Source organism: Micromys minutus, assembly GCF_963924665.1.
Source record: "Micromys minutus genome assembly, chromosome: 28".
In the NCBI taxonomy this organism is placed as follows: Eukaryota; Metazoa; Chordata; class Mammalia; order Rodentia; family Muridae; genus Micromys; species Micromys minutus.
The window spans coordinates 37,965,540-37,984,558 of NC_137963.1; the positions used below are offsets into that span (position 1 = coordinate 37,965,540).

At 46.7% G+C, this 19,019-nt stretch overlaps 1 protein-coding gene across 1 annotated transcript in view; it reads left to right on the forward strand.

Annotated features, from left to right (window-relative positions):
* Positions 1–18,971, forward strand: part of ZBTB5 (zinc finger and BTB domain containing 5) — a 20,290-nt gene extending 1,319 nt beyond the window's left edge. Inside the window, exon 2 of the mRNA XM_080940131.1 lies at positions 14,503–18,971. Coding sequence (XP_080796257.1) covers positions 14,507–16,519 — 2,013 coding nt within the window. The 5' untranslated portion in view covers positions 14,503–14,506 and the 3' untranslated portion in view covers positions 16,520–18,971. The remainder of the gene's footprint in view (positions 1–14,502) is intronic.
* Positions 18,972–19,019: the final 48 nt, after the last annotated feature.

Sequence of the window (19,019 nt, forward strand, 5' to 3'; positions counted from 1 at the left end):
GGGTCCTTTGGAGAGCAGTCAGTGCTCTTTAACTGCTGAGCCATCTCTGCAGCCCTGAAACTAATTTTATTAAATTTTACTTTCTTTGAAGATAGGATGACATAAGTAAGCATCTTACAGCTTAATTGATAATGTTTCTGTGGGAGTTACACCTTCAGTTCCAGCACGTCGGATGCTGGGACAGGAGACCTGTCTCAAAACAAACAAAAATGGCAATTTTCTTCCCATCTTTTCTTGTGTTACACAAAATAAGCCAGCTTATAACCACTGACATTTTAGACTTAATAAAATGTGTGCAATTAAAAGACCTGTCCTCAGTTATTTCATTGTAATTGTAATCAGTGAGTTTCACAGATTTGCCTTTATGCTCCTGAGGAAGTTGGCTACTAAGAAGAGCTGATTAGGAGTGAGGTTCTTCCTTATATAAATGCAAATTAACAAACTATTTGTTTTTCGAACTTTAGTAAATGATTAAGTGGTGGTGTGCTTTTTGGAAATTATACATGATAATCTGTTACTTTTTATATTCAATAAGTGAGTTTCCAAATCCTTTATAGTCAGCTTTTCAAATTAAAATGATTAAATTGCTTCCTCTTTTCCCCTGTATATGATATTAACATGGTATAATTGATTTTTCAGTACATCTTAATTATCCAGTCATAATTTAAAGCCAGCTCAACAAAATCTTCCTCTAAAATTTCAAGGCATTCACCTTTTGTTTTCCTGTTTTAGTTTCTACTAAAGAAAGGTCAAGGAATGATGACAAGGGAAGGGAAACCTGCTGTTTCCTCCTCCCAGAAAGTCCAAACACACACACACACACACACACACACACACACACACACACACACACACACAGCACACCTAGCACAACATATATCATATTCTTTATTGAATAGAAGGTTAAAAGCAGTTTGGCACAGTCAAATATTGAACATCGTAAATTTTATGTGACTTGGGGTTGGGGAATTGATTGCCTAGCCAGTTCAAGGCCCTGGGTTCATTCCTCAGCTATGGGGTGGGGGGGGGGTATGTGATTCATACTGCTTTAAAAGCAAACTCAGTATAAGAAATTAACTTTTTCTCTCCTCTACCCTTTTTACTGGTAAGAGACTATTACTTAGGGCAGAAGTCCTCTACATGTCCCAGTAGGCCAGTGATCACCTCGGGGAGGGCAGACAGGTTCAGGAAGCTCACATCTCGCATTTGTCTTGCATCGGCTGACAACCTGGAATGTTGTAGGAAAGGGAACCGGGCAGAGGCTGAAGGCTTGACAGCAGGTAATCCCGATCAGGCCAGTGGTCTCCCTGGCTCTGGTTCCTGGAACAGCTGCTGCCGCATCAGCATTTGCATCTGCTTCCCACAGGAAGATCCCTCTTGCTTTAGGAAAAGCCCCTGTTCCAGTCTTGGGGTGATTTGCTCCCTTTTGGGGCTGGGAGACCTTTCCCGATAGGGTTAGTTCCATTTCTCTCCTAAAAACAAGTTTTCATCTGTTGCATTTATTCCTAGAATCCAGGGTAACTGCAGAACAGGAACCCAGGAGGACAAAAGTTAGAGAGGGACAGAATGGCACTATAAATATCATTGTCCCCAGTACTTAGACATTGCTTTCTTTGTCAGAAAATGTCACCCCAGCCCCCATTCAGAAATAATACTCCAGCCAGGGGACGTGATCCTTTGACCCCAGCACTCGGGGCAGGCAGATCTCTGAGTTCAAGGCCAGTTTGGTCTACAGAGTGAGTTCCGAAACAGCCAACCCTACACAGAGAAATCTTCATCTCAGAAAAATAAAACAAAATAAAACATTTCTTCCTTTACTTTCTCTTCGTACTGTGAGACAAGGTCTCTCTCTGTAGCTCTGCGTAGTCTGGAACTTGCTCTGTATGTCAGGTTGGTCTCAGACTGGTTGCCATCCTCCTGCCTCTCTGCCTTGTAAGTACTGAAATTATAGGACTATGCCATGGTGCCCAGCAAGAAGTAAATCCCTGTGGGGAATAAAACGCAGTGAAATGTGTGTGTGCAGCTGTGCACACTGTTGAACAGGTGTAGGTGAGACAAGTGTCAGGAATCTGTTCCTTCCACATCTACGTGGAGTCCAGGAACTGAACTGTGTGGTTGCTCACTTGCACATCAAGTGTTTTTGCCTGCTGAGCCATCTTGCCTTCTCCCTGCTCCCCATTTTGAGACAGGGTCACATGTAGCCCAGATTGGCCTCATGTGTTGGCCTCATGACCTTCACTTCTTCTTGCCTCCGTCTGTCGAGTGCTGTGCTGAGATTGTATGTTGAACTGCATTTACTTTACTTTTAACTGATTAGTTAATTTCCACCTTTATTTTTATTCCATGTGTACGGATTGCTTGTGTGTGTACCACTTTTGAACAGTGCCTGAGGAGGGAAAAGGTCGGATCCCCTGGAAAGTGATCTTGGGACTTCCGCCACACCCGCTCTCCACACTTTTCCTGACAGGATTTTGCCCATCTCTAAAATGTTAAGAATGCCTTGGTGGCATTTAAGAGGAGCCTTTAATCTCAGCACTAAGGAGGCAGAGGCAGGCAGATCTCTTGAGTTCAAGGCCAGACAGAACCCTGTCTCAAAAAGCTGAATATATCTCTTAGACTGTTAAGATGCATCCTATACATAACTTTGACTGGCAGACAGCAGGAGTTCACTTGATATGGTTGTAGATAATATTTGAATGTGGGTATGCTGTTCTTTATGAATTAGATATGTTATTGAAAAGCTTGTATGCCACTATATAAATCAAATATTTTTAAGTGTATTACTAGCTGGCTTGTTCTCCTGAGATATAGCAGATGTGTTATTGGACTAAATAGAACATTATTAAGGAAGCCAGTTTATAGAGAAAATGGCCAATTTTTTGAGTATTCACACTAAAATTTAAAAAAAAAAATGGAGGGGGTGCTGGAGAGATGGCTCAGTGGTTAAGAGCACTGACTACTCTTCCAGACGTCCTGAGTTCAAATCCCAGCAACCACATGATGGCTCACAACCATCTGTAATGAGATCTGATGCCCTCTTCTGGTGTGTCTGAAGACAGCTACAGTGGACAGATATAATAAATAAATGAATCTCTTTAAAAATTGAGTATTCACACTAATGTCCTGAGAAATGGTGTTAATGCATTTTCTTCATTATACTTTAGACACTGCTGAAAATCTGTTTTTGGGGTAATAACTACTGTGCAAACTGTGGGTCAGAGGCACCAAGTGGTAGATTCTTTGCTGTACCTCCAGCCAAATAGACCCATAGTGAGTCATTTTTTGAAGTCTGTTTAAGAAACGTGAGCCTTCCCCACCTTGTTGGAAGGTTTTAGACAGGCCACTTGGGTAAAACTCCTACCTTCTCGGTGAGAGCTCACATTGAACTCTTATTTTTTATTCGTACTTTTTAAGATTTCCTTTTATTTGTATATATGCCTGTGCAGTCCTGCTGAGGCTCAAAGAAGGAATGGGGTCCCCTGGAGCTGGAGTTTCAGGTGGTTGTGAGCTCCCCAGTGTGATGCTAGGAGCATGCTAAGGTCCTCTGTTAAGAGTAGCACGCGCTCCTAACCACGGAGCCACCTGTCCCTTAAAGCCTTTTGACTGTAGTTGCTTAATAGTTTTAAGTAACAGTGATCTTGATTTCTAGTTGTCTTCTACCAGAACATAGAGTAGCAAATTTTATATCCTACAAACTAAGGGAATTTAAGAATCCCTTTTTCATCCAGTGAGTTTTGCTCATGGGGTTATTGAGCTGTGTAGGCCAGACTGGTTTGAAACTCACTTTGTAGCCCACTGGCATCAAGCTTGGTGTCCATCCATCTGTCTCTTCCTGAGAGTTGAGATTACAGATGTGCTTCATTGCAACTGGCTTTAGAAAGATATTTTTAAATATTCTATTTTATCTGTATGGGTGTTTTGCCTGCGTATGTATCTGTGTACCATGTGTGTGCCTGGTTCCCGAGGAGGCCGTGGAGGAGGTCGGGGAGACACTGGACTTCTGGAACTGGAATTACAAAGGGTTGTCAGCTGCTAGGAGGGTGCTGGGAATCAAACTGGACTCCTGTGGGGGAGCAGCTTGTGATCTTAAATTGCTGAGCCGTCTTTCCAGCTTCCCTCCAAAACAGTTTTAAAATAGCTGTTTCTTAGATTTTTCTGGGAAGTGTAATTTGAACCTCATCTTTGACTTCATAGCAAAGAGCCAACATAAGCCAGGTACTGTGGTCTGGTTGTGGCTTAAATATATTGCCTAGAGATTGATATTTTGGAAGCTTGGTCCCCAGAGTAGTCATGTTAAGATGCTGGGCTCTCTGGCTTCTTGTGATCTCTTCCTCTTGCTTTATTCTCACCGTTGGGATGCCATCTGTCATGACATAGCTGGCAGAGTTTTGACCGGAGGCGTTTTATACATAAGCTTATGTATTTTGTGAAATAGTGGAAAAAGCACATTGATAGGTTATGGTAAAAGGAGAATTCATCAGCTCCTGACATTAAGAAGTTCTGTGGTGATGCTAGCTTTAGTCATGATTGGATCTTGGGGTTTTGAAATCTTCAGCACATATTCTTTTTTTTTTTTTTTTTTTTTAGTTATTATATATAAGTACACCATAACTGTCGTCAGACGCATCAAAAGAGGGCATCAGATCCCATTACAGATGGCTGTGAGCCACCACGTGGTTGCTGGGAATTGAACTTAGGATCTCTGGAAGAGCAGTCAGTGCTCTAACCACTGAGCCATCTCTCCAGCCTAGGATGTATTCTTTAAACACCTCTTTTTCTTGCTTTGGTCTCATTCTCCAGTTGGTAAAAATGGCTACCCTCAATGCAAGACTTAAACCCCCCTCACAGTTTGTGATCTGGGTAGCATCAATTAAAAGTTCATAGAGCACACTTTAACTAGTGTGGCTTGGGTCATTATAACTGTCCTCTGTGGTAGCATCAAATTGGTCAGGCCACTCTAAATCAGCTGTCAGGACCTTGGGCATGTGACCTTTACTACATGGATCAAGAATGGGTAGGAAAGGGCTGGATGTACCTCAGTTGGTAGAATGCTTACATATCCACAAAGCCCCAGGTTTGATTCCTGGTATATACCTTAATCCCAGCATTCTGGAGGTAGAGGCAGGAGTGGTTACAGTTTGAGGTCATTGTTGGGGAGGAGGTAGCTACACGAGACTGTCTCAAAAGGGGAGAAGGATAGGAAGCAGTTTCTTCCAAAGACATAGTAGACAGACAGACAGACAGATCAAAGAGCCTTTCCTGCCATTTGGGATACTCACCTCAGAACTTCATTTAGTTATTTCTTACAGTTTTAGAGGATTTGTGATTGTCAGTGTCAGACAGCTGCTGAGTCTGAAATCGTCTTGAAGTCAAGCTTACAGTCTAGAAGGATTCTGAAAGCTGACCTTCAGCTGGGCTGGCTTCCTTGCAGCTCATGTATACAGTGGCCTGCCTGCTTGTATGCCTGTAGGCTAGAAGAGGGCATCAGATCCCATTACAGATGGTTGTGAGCTACCATGTGGGTGCTGGGAATTGAACTCAGGTCCTCTGGAAGAGCAGTCGATGCTCTTAACTGCTGAGCCATCTCTCCAGCCCCCACCCCACCCCCTTTTAAATACTTCATAGCTCTGCTGCTAGAAAAGGCCAAGGCTGAATTTGCCATAGAGTTGGACCCTAGCTTGGCTGCAGTTGATTTCCTCTTCTGCATCTTGGTGTCAGCTTCTCCAAGCAGCATAAATCTTTTGCACTTGAGTCCCAGTGTGGTCTGCTGTCGGGATTATAGACAAAGGCAGCATGAATCAAAGCCTCCTCCATATTCATACTCTTGGCTTGCTGCTGAAAGTCACAGTCATTCATTACTCTTTCCTCTTGCATTTGCAATATCGACTGGTACTCAGAGACAGTGAAAACGTAGATTACCTGCAGGCTTGTTTGGTTTAGCTCATGGCTCTGTTTCTACCTTTATGAGTGCCAATGTAAAACACAGCTGTTGTTCTGAATAGTGTAAGAAATGGTTTATTCTAAGTCAAAGCAGTGAGCATAGATTATTTACCCTGAGTAACATACCCTGCTGAACTTTGTGGTCACAGAACAAAAGAAAGTCATGAGTTAGTGTATTTATCCTACACACCCGTGGGGACATAAGCAGAGCAGGACATGTCTTCTGTACACTTTAGATCTTTGTCACTCTTGACTGTGGGGTTAGTAGAAATCGAAGGGCTGTTAAATATGACAAAACATAGGAGTTGAGGGCATAGTGGTACATACCTTTAATCCCAACATCCAGGAGGTGGATCTGAGTTTGAGGCCATCCTGGGTCTACACAGTGAGTTTCAAGACATCCAGAACTACTTAGTGAGACCTTGTCTTAAAAATAACAGCAAAACCACTCTAGATGTTTTATTTGTCTATTGTGGGTAGGTGCTGCATGTACCATGATGCATGTATGGAGGTGAGAGGACAGCTTTGTGGAGTTGGGGCTTCCCACCTTTGTGTGGCTTCTGGGCACTGGACTCGGGGCCTCAGGCTTATGTGGCAAATGCCTACCCTCATATGACAAGTTGTACCTAATAGTCAGAAGAATGCTAGGTTAGATACAGAAATTGTTAGTAGATGCCTATTGAAAGGGACTGATGGCAGGGACTAGAGAGAGCTCAGTGCCTAGGAGCATTTTCTCCTCTTGTAGAGGACTGGCCTGTGTTAGGTTCCTAGCACCCACGTGGTGGCATATACTGGTTCATAACTCCAGTTCAGGGGATTTAGCGCCCCCCTCTGGCTTCTGAGGGTACCAGGCCCATATGCAGACAAGACAATCATATGCAGAAAATATAAATAAATCTTTTTCAAAATGGGGGGCGGGCATTAATTCAAGTAGCCCAAAAATCTCTTTTTGGAACAGTCCATTTCTTCATAGTCTAGATGACCTTCAGTGCAGATGTAGCTTCTCTTGCTGCTGTTATCGTGGGAGGGTGGTTATTTAGATTCATGAGACCACTGCTTCTTGAAGAAATTGGGAAGCAGAGTAATAAAATTAGTGGTTGAATAATAAAATTAGAATAAAATAAAATAGAATAATTAAATTAGCAGAATAATTAAATTAGTTAAAATTAATGCTTATTAATGGTTGAGGCAAATTCTTACTTTCACCTTTTCTGAAGAGTGCTACCCGTTTACAGGAAGCTGACACCACGACAGGGACACACCTATGTTAGTATAAATTGTCAGTACTGTGAAGTTTTCTAGGGAGACAGGTGGCTCTTCTAGCTGATAGCACAGGGTTGGCCCTTTCTCCCATCGTAGCATTCTTGAAGACAGTTTAACTTCTTTGGGGTCTGTTTAACAGCACTTGATAGCCAAGTGGAAGCACACAGTGTGTCCCTTTTTAAAAACATACACAAACAGGTATTTTATGTGCGTGGGTGTTTTCCCTGCGTGTGTATCTGTCTATCATGTTCATTCCTGGTGCCCTCACAGGCCTGTAGAGGGCGTCAGGTCTCTTGGAACTGAAGTTCTAGTTTTGGTGCTGGGAATTGAACCTGGGTCTTCTAGAAGGGCACTAAGCCCCTACCTTGTCCCTTTCTTTTCAGTCTCTCAAACTGATGGCCTCTTTTTCTTTTATTATTACTACTACTACTACTACTACTATTATTTAGATGTACAAATATATTAATACAACCTGCTGAGACTTTTGTTGTTGTTTGTGTGTGTATTAAGGTCTGAACATCTGTATTAGCTAACCAGTTAGGGTCAGCCCTGGGAAAGGATATTCCCCCTCTCTCTGTGGTCGTTAATTGCCTGTGGATCTTTGTCTGGGAGTGGGATGCTGAGATGTTCAAGTAGCTCCTGAACATCCTCTCCTACCAGAGTGATTCCAGTTCCCGCTCTTCTTGGATTTTAAACCTTAAACTTGAGGAATTGGAGTGCTGTGCTGGGTTTGGTGTGAAAGCTCCTGGTGTATGCCCAAGACACATCATACACAGAATACGAGTGGGAGCCGTCAGAGGGTGTTGAGTTAGTGTCAGGACAGTACTGAGAAGCATCTCCCTGTAGCCTCTTAGCAGTTCTGGGACAATGACAGGCTCTCCATGCGCAACACTCGCTGGCTTCAAGCCCACAGGGACTTAGTGCAGGTGCTGAGATTGCTGGCAAGCACCACCATGCCCAGAGTGAGTTTGGTTTATCGGCCAATCCCCCTTTTGCCATAGTATAGTTCTGTCTGAAAACACGTCACTGACTCACTGAAGGATGACGCTGGATTCTGGAGCGCGAAGCATTCTACCGTCGACCTACACCTCCAGCTCATCTACTTCAGTCAGGCCGTACGTTCTCAGGGACGCTGAGGTGGGAAGACAGCTTTGAGACCTGCCTGGGCTATGTAGGGAAACTTCTTTTTGGTTTTGTTTTTGTTGGTTTTGGAGACAGGGTCTCTCTGGCCCTGGAATTGGCCTGTTTCTGCTTCCGAGTGCTGGGATTTGAAAGGTGTGCTCTCATACCTGGCCCCAGTTTCTCTTTTTAAAGTGTGCCGTGTTTTATCTTCCACTATTACTTAATCCTTCATTGTGGGTCACCTCAGCCTCATCAGTGGCCTCCTGTTTAAGTCTGTGGACCATGGGAAATTTTCTCCAAACAGTGCTCTTGGGATCCCGGTTTTGGTTTGTATGTGCTCTGCAGAAAGCGGGGTTGGCAATAGCCCTTGACATTTTAGCGAGTGACCTTTTATAAAAGTGGTGTTTTCTTCTCAAAATTCTACTGACATTTGAAAAAGTAAGCAAATTTTCCTCACAACTGCTGCTTGTTGAAAAGGCACCGACTGTCCCTTTTTCATGGTCTGGGCTGATGCGCTGTAGTGACACAAACCTTTCTTTAATCCCAGCACTCAGTAGGCAGAAGCAGGTTCAGAGTAAGTTCCAGGACAGCCAGGGCTGTTATACAGAGAAACCATGTCTCAAGAACCGAGCCAAACCAGAACAGAACAAAAAGTTTGGGTTGAAATACAGTTTAGTTGAGCAGCAGTGATTCCTGCCTGTAGGCTGCAGAGGATTATGGGTAATGTGGAAGCACTTAGTGCTGGGGAGAGGGCCCCGGTGTAAAGTGCTCCCTGTGCGAACAGGAAGACCTGAGTTCAGATCCTCAGCTTCCTAATGCACAAGCACTCCTGAGGCACGGTGGGAGGTGAGACAGGGATCCCCTGGCGCCTGAGTCGGGAACGAGACACCATTGTTGAAGTGATGACCAATCCTCAGCGTTGCTCTCTGACATCCCATGTGAGCTGGGGTTCCTGTCATCAGTCTCGCACAGGAACACACAGATTAGAAAATAGTACTTGGCACAAGGGCGGGCAGATATGCCAGCACGGGGCTGGAGTGTAACTGTTACTCCAGTCCGTCTGGAGACTGATACATCACTGCTGCTGTGGTCTATAGGATCCAGATTTACACTTTCTCTTAGTCCGTCCCTCCCTTTTTAAAATTGATTCTTTGTGAATTTTATATCAGGCATCCCAAACCCACTCTTTCCCCTGTCCCTCCATGTCTACCCTTCACCCTTGCAGCCTCCCCCTCTTACAGACAAACAGAACCTTGCTGTGGAAGCTGCAGAGTGTGTTGATGTGTCACACAGTGTGCCTTTTTGTCCAAATAGCTGCTCTTAGTTCTTTCTGCAGTGTGTATCCATTTTCTCTGGGTGGCGGGGACGCCTTACCTGTGCTCAGTAACTACATTGTTGGCTTACTTTAGTTTTGGTTTTGGTCTTTTGAGAAAGGATCTCACTGTGTAGCCTTGGCTAGCCAGGGATTTCCTATGTAGATCAGGCTGGAGCTCATAGATATTCACCTGCCTTTGTCTCGCTAAATGCTGAGATTAAAGTACTGGCCACCACTTCTGGACCAGTAATTACATTTTATTTACTCTCTCCAAATCCTTACTCTTGGCCCTTGGTAAGTGGGTACAGGTCTGGGGTGGTATGTGCTAGCTACAGCCTGGCACTCTTGGTCTTGGTGGTGCACATAGAGGCATCGCAGTGACTGCCTTTCCGGGACCGGAGAAGTGTGTATGTAGATAGAGTTCTCTGTTGGAAAGTCCGCAAAGGTTAAAAACAAAGGGGGTTAGGGTTAGGGTTAGAGGGTGTGTGTGTGTGTGTGTGTGTGTGTGTGGACACAGGATCTCTGTAGTTCTGGCTGCCCTGGAATTCCCTATGTAGAGCAGGCTTCCTCAAACTCAGCGGAAGCCTCCTGCTTCTGCCTAAAGAGTGCTGGAACTAGAAGCATGAATGTGATCACGGGTGTGTGTGGTTTAGTCCCGTGGCTCCTTCAGGCTCACAGCTGTGAGACCGAATACCAGCAGGGCCTTTGGTCTGCCCTTCTTCCTCCAAAAGTCTTACTCCTCAGAGGCAGCCCTTTTCAGATATTTGAGTTGTCTCTCCCCATTGACTTCTGAACATAATTTCAGTGATTTTGAAACAGGCTATCACATGGCGTTCTTACAGGGAAGACCTTTATCCCAGCGTTTCTCTGCCCTGCCTCCCTGCACATTGCTCCCTCCCAGTGTCTCAGATACGACCAGTGTTCCTAATGTCCGGACTATAGATACTGTCTGCATTTGAACAGCACCGTGTGATACACTGAGCAGCTGCTTCTCTCCCAGAATACTGCCTCATTTTACTCTTATTTCCTTTAAAATGTGTGTGTGTGAGAGTGTGTGCGTGCTTGTCTTAAGTCGTCAACAGACAACGTCAGATTCTCTGGAGCTAGTTTCAGGCAGTTGTGAGCTGCAGAAACTGAATTTGGGCCCCCTGGAAGAGCAGCAAATGCTCTGAGCAGAGTCAGCTCTGCAGCCGGCTGCCCCCGTACCTTGTGTTTTCAGTGATGCATCTTCATTGGTGAAACTGTTCAATCCTTGACGTTAGCTACATCAGAGCTGTCCATTCCATTACCTCTTAGAAGGATTACTTAACAGTTGACCGCTTGTCCCCAACAAGCCAGTTAAAGAGAAGAGTAATACAGAAAAAGACAGAAGATGTATTTGATGTGGCCACAGTGGAAGAGGAACACATAGAGGTTCAGTGACTTCCAAGTCCATGTGAGGGTCAGGTTTACACACAGCACGGGTGGCATCCAAAGTGAACAGCCCTAGGTCTAAGTGTAGTTGTCCACACCATTGGCCCATCTCTGTCGGGCTCTGTCCGTAGTTCTCTGGGTCTGTGGTTTCAGTAGTGTGACGGCAGCGCCTCCCTGTCTTCTCTTCTGCCAGGCTAACACGCGCTCTTGTTTCCTGTACTGCTCCTTTGTTATTGGTTGGCTTCGTTTTCTTAGCTTCCGTACATCCTTTAGGAAGGTTCTGAGCCGGGAGAGGTAGAGAGTTCCTGCTTCTCTGAAATGCCTTAGTATCACCATAATTGATTAGTGGGCTAGGAGCGGAGCTCTGTTGGAGATAATTTTATTGGAGAATTTTCTCCCAGTTCTTGCTCCCAGACTCACTCTTTTTTATGTAAGGTTTCATAATCTTGGTGATCTGTGTGTTTGTGCACACACAGTCCAGAGGACAACTTGCAGTCGTCATTGCTGTCCCCGGACTGAGCCCAGTGGCAGGAAGTGCCTGCCTTCCATGCCGGGCATTTCCCGAATCACTTTCTCCTCCATCTTCTGTCTTTGAGTTCCTGAGGTTAGAGTTAGGCTTCATCAGCTAATCTTCTGTTTGCTCTTCAATTTTGTTTCTCCTCAGTCATTTTCTTCTGGTTTTATTAACTTAATATTCTTTGCCATTTTGAACTTCCAGTTCTTTTTCTTTCTCTGCCTTCCCCGCTTCTGCCCTTCTTTCCTCTTTTCCTTCTCTCCCCTCCCCCACAGGCGAGCTTTGTCTCAGAATGCCTGATTCAGGTTCCCTAGTGCTAGGGTCACAATCACTGGCCTCCACCGGCATTAAGTGGGTAAGAGCACTAGCTGGTCTTCGAGAAGATCCGGGCTCAGTGCCCAGAGCCCATATGCAGCTCACTTCCGGCTACAACTTCAGTCCAGGCACCAGTGACTTCTGCCTCCACAAGCACCAGGCACGCCTACAGTTCACAGATATGCATGTAGACAAAACATCCTTACACATAAGACAGATCGCTTTTTAAAAAAGAAAAATACTTTTATTTCATGGATGTGCTGTCTTATCTGAGGATATTGATCATAGGTGCTTTGTTTTGACCTCAGTTTCCCCCAAAATCACGTTTGTTCCAAACATTCCCCGACACTCCTCTGTTTATTGGGTACTCAGCTATCATCAATTATTATTCCATCTTATGTGTTATGAGAATGTATGTCTCTGTGCATCACGTGTGCCTGGCGCCAATGGCGTCCAGAAAACTGTCAGGTCCCCTAGAGTTGTTTGTTTTCCTTTCCCGTGTGTGCTGTTCCTTCACATTGACTGGTGGGAAGCAGAGTGGGTGGGTTGTCTTTGAGGATGAATGTGTTCTGCCCTACAGTTTGCTTATTGGCTTTCCAGTTGCCCTGCACACACAGGCCAGTCTCCCCGGGAACAGAGAGCCTGGCCACTCACACCCAGTGAGAGTGCTGCAGGAGGGACTGCAGACATATCCGACCTCCTCCTCCACTCCTTGCTCTCCGTGCCCTCTGGAGAGTCTGCTTCAGCACTCCAACCCTGGAAGAGTTTCCCCAGCAGGCCTTTAGCACCCCTTTCCCGGCTGTCAGAAGCAAGAGCCCCGTGTTTGTTCCTGTCTTCCTAACCATGGTGTCTATTAGACTTTTCTCCCCGAGGCTCCTTTTCTCTATAGTACTAGACATGCTAGTGTTCTGCACACGTCTGTCTCAGGATTTGTGCGCTGGATGGACTGTTTCTGTGTGGGGCCTCTAGGAGAACACAGGAGCGCCTCACTGGGGTCACTGACCCTGTCTTTTTACTACGGGGGGGGGGGCAGGGCTCACACCCTAGTCCGAGGTAGACTTGAAATGAGTGGGTAGCTACAAAGTCCCTAGATGAAAATAAGCATGTTTTCATTTCAAATAATTTCAAGATGTAGATATTTACTAGGTCCAGACTCAGCACTAAAAGACCAAGTGGGCCCTTCTTTTTCTCTTTGAATTTGTTATAGTAAAAACTTTCAAATATATTTTAAAATTTAAAGTAAATTTACTGTTCTATATCTTTAAAAAACCCTACTTTTTAATAACACATGCTATCTAAAGGAAGAGTTACTTAATTTTATCAACTATAAGTGAAATTGTAAGCAGTCATTTTGCTTAGTTCTGAAGGTGCCCTGTAATTCCCGAAAGCATGGCTTTGGGTCAAGCTTATTTGTGCCCTCACTTCCTTTTCTATTATTTTCTATCACTTTTAAGGTACAATCGCTTGCTTTTTTGCATTATAAGGCATTCCTGTAAAACATTTTGTCCTGCAGTACATGCGCTTGTGGTAAGTTTGTAAGTCATGACACTAGGGCACAACTGAACTGGATGTTTTTGTCACACACTGGGGTCCCCCATCCCAGCTCCAGTTCATTATTAACCACTGTACCCTGGTTTTGTATTTTAGCTTTTATTTTTATTTCATGCAAATGAGTGTTTACCTCTACATCTGTCTTTGTACCGTGTGTGCAGTAGCCAAAGAGGCCAAAAGAGGTCATCAGTTACCCCTGGAACTGGAGTTACAGAGGCTGCAAGTCACATTGTAGGTGCTGGGAATTGAACTGGGGACCTCTGGAAGAGCAGTCAGTGTTCTTAACTGCTGAGGCATCTCTCCAGCCCTGCTTTATACCTTAAAAAACAAAACACCCAACCCCTCCAAGACAGCGTCTTTGGTGCTGGCTTCAGGCCTGCAGTAAGGGTGTGGGAGGGAAGTTTGCAGTCTGCTCCTGTCTATAGCTAGTAATCTTCTCTGCTGTGGATTTGCCCTTTTCGCTAAGGTTGCTAAGGCTGCTGGGACTCACTGTTCTAGGGAATGCTGAATGCTAACAATTTCACTGGGGATTTTCTAACAGAGACCTCAGTGTTATAAATTACATGAAGGGCTAATGGATCCAGAGCTTGAGCTAAAACTGACTTTTGCTCCTTGGTTGACAAGGTCTTATATGGTGGCCCGCTATCAGACATCACAATTTTACAAGCTCCAAGTGTGGCCGGCCATTCTTTATAATTGTTTCAAATCGCACTTACTTGTGTGAGTACATATGTCTGTGTCCCCTGGTGGGTGTGTAGTGGTCACAGCACAGCTTTTGGGAGTTGGTTCTCCTCTTCCTCCATGTAGGATGGAACTCATCAGGCATATTAACTGGCTGAATCTTCTTGTCAGCCCACCCCCCTCTTTCTGAGACGAGGTTTCTCTGTGTAGCCCTGGCTGTCTTAGACTCACTTTGTAGATCAGGTTGTCTTTGAACTCAGAGCTCTGAGTGCTGGTATTAAAGGCTTGTGCCACCATGGCCTGGCTAACACTCCTAGTGCATCGATGTTCTGGTTCTGGGTTAAGCTTTGTTAGGTCTTAACACTTTTTTCCTTTGTGTCTTCTCTAGGACAATGGATTTTCCTGGTCACTTTGAGCAGATCTTTCAGCAGCTGAACTACCAGAGACTTCACGGGCAGCTGTGTGACTGTGTCATTGTAGTGGGGAACAGGCACTTCAAAGCCCACCGCTCCGTGCTGGCAGCATGCAGTACGCATTTCCGAGCACTGTTCTCAGTGGCCGAAGGGGATCAAACCATGAACATGATCCAGCTAGACAGTGAGGTGGTGACGGCGGAAGCCTTCGCTGCCCTGATGGACATGATGTATACCTCCACCCTCATGCTAGGGGAGAGCAACGTGATGGATGTCTTACTGGCAGCCTCTCACCTGCACTTGAACTCTGTTGTCAAGGCGTGTAAGCATTACCTGACAACGCGGACGCTCCCCATGTCTCCCCCCAGCGAGCGCGTTCAGGAGCAGAGTGTCCGCATGCAACGCTCTTTCATGCTGCAGCAGCTGGGCCTGAGCATTGTGAGCTCGGCTCTCAGTTCCAGCCAGAGTGTTGAGGAGCCGTCGGCCCCCATGAGCTCGTCCATGCGCGGCAGCCTGGACCAGCGCACACCCTTCCCCATGAGACGCCTTCACAAGCGCAAACCGTCCGCAGAGGAACGGGCCCGGCAGCGCCTCCGGTCCTCCATGGATGAATCTGCCATTGCAGATGTTACCCCAGAGAGCGGGCCTTCAGCAGTTCATTCCCGAGAGGAATTCTTCTCACCGGATTCTCTGAAGATTGTGGATAATCCCAAACCCGGTGGCATGGCTGACAACCAGGACGACAGCGCCATGATGTTTGACCGGCCTTTTGGTGCTCAAGAAGATGCCCAAGTGCCCAGCCAGTCCGACGGCAGTGCTGGCAACATGGCCCCCCGTGCCACTCAGGTTGAGACTAGTTTTGAACAAGAAGCTGTAGCCGAGAAAGGCGGTTTCCAGTGTGAAAATCCTGAGGTTGGCCTCGGGGAGAAGGAGCACATGAGAGTGGTGGTGAAGTCCGAGCCCCTCAGCTCTCCCGAGCCGCAGGATGAGGTGAGTGACGTCACCTCCCAAGCCGAGGGCAGCGAGTCCGTGGAGGTGGAAGGAGTGGTCGTCAGTGCCGAGAAGATAGACCTCAGCCCCGAAAGCAGCGACCGGAGCTTCTCAGATCCCCAGTCGAGCACTGACAGGGTTGGGGACATCCACATCTTGGAAGTCACAAATAATCTCGAACATAAGACTTCTTTCAGTATTTCTAATTTTCTCAGTAAGAGCAGGGGGAGTAACTTCAGCGCAAGTCAGAGCACCGACGACAACCTCCCAAACACCACCAGTGACTGTAGGCTCGAGGGCGAGGCCCCTTACTTGTTGAGTCCAGAGGCGGGGCCAGCAGGTGGGCCTTCCTCTGCCCCTGGTGCCCATGTAGAGAACCCGTTCAGTGAGCCCGCAGACTCCCACTTCGTCAGGCCTGTGCAGGAGGTGATGGGCCTGCCCTGTGTGCAGACCTCAGGCTACCAGGGAGAGCAATTTGGGCTGGACTTTCCCAGGTCTGGCTTGGGTCTCCACTCTTCCTTCTCCAGAGCCATGATGGGTTCCCCAAGAGGAGGAGCCAGTAACTTTCCATACTACCGACGAATAGCTCCAAAAATGCCAGTTGTAACTTCGGTCAGGAGCTCACAGATCTCTGAAAACTCAGCCAGTTCCCAGCTAATGATGAACGGGGCCAGCTCCTTTGAAAACGGCCACTCTTCCCAGCCTGGCCCTCCGCAGTTGACCAGGGCGTCTGCTGACGTCTTGTCGAAGTGCAAGAAAGCCTTATCGGAGCACAATGTCTTGGTTGTGGAGGGAGCTCGAAAGTATGCCTGCAAAATCTGCTGTAAAACCTTCCTGACTCTGACGGACTGCAAGAAGCACATCCGAGTGCACACGGGAGAGAAGCCGTACGCCTGCCTCAAGTGCGGCAAAAGGTTCAGTCAGTCCAGCCACCTCTACAAGCACTCGAAGACGACCTGCCTGCGCTGGCAGACCAGCAACCTCCCCAGCGGTCTGCTCTGATCTCTCTCCTCGGGACGGCACACGGGCCAGTTCTGCACCGACATTAAAATTGCTGTTGGCAGGCAGCTATGGCCACTGGACGCGAGGCCTCACTGTCCGGTGGCTCCCGTGAATTTCACCCAGTAGTAAGCAGAGAACCGTTAGGCGTAGCGCTTACCCTGCGCATTTCTTAGGGTGGAGGAATGCCGTCATAAAGTAGTTTGTCATTGTTGTTAAAGAGTGTCACATTTAAAAATGGAAGTGCAAAAAACATTTGAACACTATTTTAAAGCTCTGTGAAGCATTTAATTACGTTTCCTGTGTCTTGCGATGGGAGTATTCCAGCTCTATACAGCAACGCAAAACACGCTTCTGTGTAACCAGGTGACTTGGTGCTATCTGAGAAAGGGCCCTGGAGGACAAGCCTGTCTGGACAGATGCTTAAAGTGTATCCTGAGCTAGTCCCAGGCCTCAGAAAGTACTGTTTGTTTAATTTTTGTCTGAGCTGCCGTCGCAGGCCCTCTGATGGTGCTTACACTGGGTCCAGGTACTTGTGCCCTTGGACTAACAGGTGTACATACTTTTGAATACATCTCTATGGCATAGATGTTTTTAGTGATTTTTTTATTTGTTTTAAAAACTAAAGCTGTAAGTGGAGTATGTACTTGTAGGGAGTGACAGTGAGCTGTTTCTGTACGTGCCGTGCTAGCAGTGTTCTAACCAACGTGTATTTCTGATGCTGTATTTGTTTGATGTAAGTGGGAAGCTGGTGTTTGTCTGTGTTCTGGTGATATGGGGTCCTGTGTATGGGTTCTCACGGTGCATTTGCCTTTCACTCCATCCGGATGCCCAAGGCCACCCAAGGTCAGCTGCTCACGACCTTGTCCCTTCTCACTCCCAGGCCCCAGTGAGCACCTCTGCCCGGGTAAGCAGGCTGACCAAGCACAGCGGCCCTGCCGCGCTGTTGTTCCCGCTCTCTGCTAGGCTCAGAGCTGCGCCTCAGCTTTCGGTGGTGCTGCTCCTTGAACTCGGCATTGAGTCATTTGAACCTTAAATATAGGAGTGTTCAGTTCTTTCCAGGCTCTGGAAGAGTCGGGCAGCCCGCAGCATAGAATTCACCAGAAATATCCAAGGTTCTCAGTGGCATTCTCTGCCCAGGGCCTCTCTGACCTCTGCCTTCCTGTCCCCTGATAACCGTGCTGGGAGCTGTCGCATCCTGACATGCACCCAGACTAGCACAGGTTCATGCGTATCTGTAAGCTCAAGTTTAACAAGATTCTTTTCACACTTTTTTCAGAGATACCAAACCATTGTACACAATTCAGAGAAACTGATTAACTTTAGAGAGCATATTTCTGTATATTCTAAAACAAAAAACGAGCATGTGTCTCCTCTTAGGCTGGTGTGACCATGAATCTATAATGCTCTGAGGGGGCAAGGCATCTGAACAGATTCCCAGGGACAAAGGCCTGAATGGGAAGCTGGCCTCCTGCTGAGCAGCTGTGGGACAGAGACCATTGAAGGCTATGGGGTCACTTGAGAAATTGCTGTGTGGCTTACTGTCAACAGTCCTGTTGGGTCTCTCCATCTACCTTCATAGGGACCAGTGGGAGTCAGGTGGGTCAGCATGGGGGACCAGAAATGTCCTGCTGGGTGAGGAGCCAATGTCACAGGCACAGAGTAGCAGTAGTCCTTCCTGTCTTAGGACATGGTGCTTCAAGTCCGTTCCTCAGCTCAGCGTCAATACAAGCGGACTCTGCTCTGGGGCCTGCCCCTCTGCTGCTGGGTGGACCTGGAATCTCATCTACCTCGTAGTCAGTCTCTCCATGTGAGAAGCAAAGCTTGAGACCAGTGACCTCCCACAGGCTGTAGCACTTAAAGATGTCCAAGGGTCCCTGGGAAACTAGCCCAGGGTTGCTGTGACCTGGAGCTTCTCTGGGACTCTAACTGGGACTGGGGACCTGACTTTTGAGTTTTTTTTAGCCTTAATTACAGCCCGGCATAATCATGTACAATCTTGTGGAGATGGTATCAAGTGTAGAATCAAACCTGCCGGGTGCTGATGCTGGTCAACACAGATTTTAAAATTAAAAGTTTGTCATATCCATGCCTCTAAGCACACGTTCTCCTTTGCTGTGGTTTGGGCTGAAACAAAATGGAAGTGCCGCTATACTGACCCGCTACTTGGTCGTCTTCAGAATCAGTCAAGCCTCTAAGATAGGAATGTTCCCATCCTTGAGTTACTTGAGTGTTCCTGTGGCTGCCTGCCTGTGTTCTGTGCTTGTAACCTTGGGGAAGGGTGAAGGTGATTTGAAAGGAGCGCCTACATCCCCGGAGCACAGGAGCAACAGGTAAACACGGCGCGGATCAAGACTAGAATCCTGACTTCGCTGCTGCTGGCCAATGGTGCTGACTTGCTCCTCCCTTGCAGCTTTCTCCCCCTTTGCAGTCTGCGCTTTCACCGTGGCCATGGTATTCAGGCCCTACGTTTTTCTGGTTCTGCTTGTTCCTCCTCAGGTAG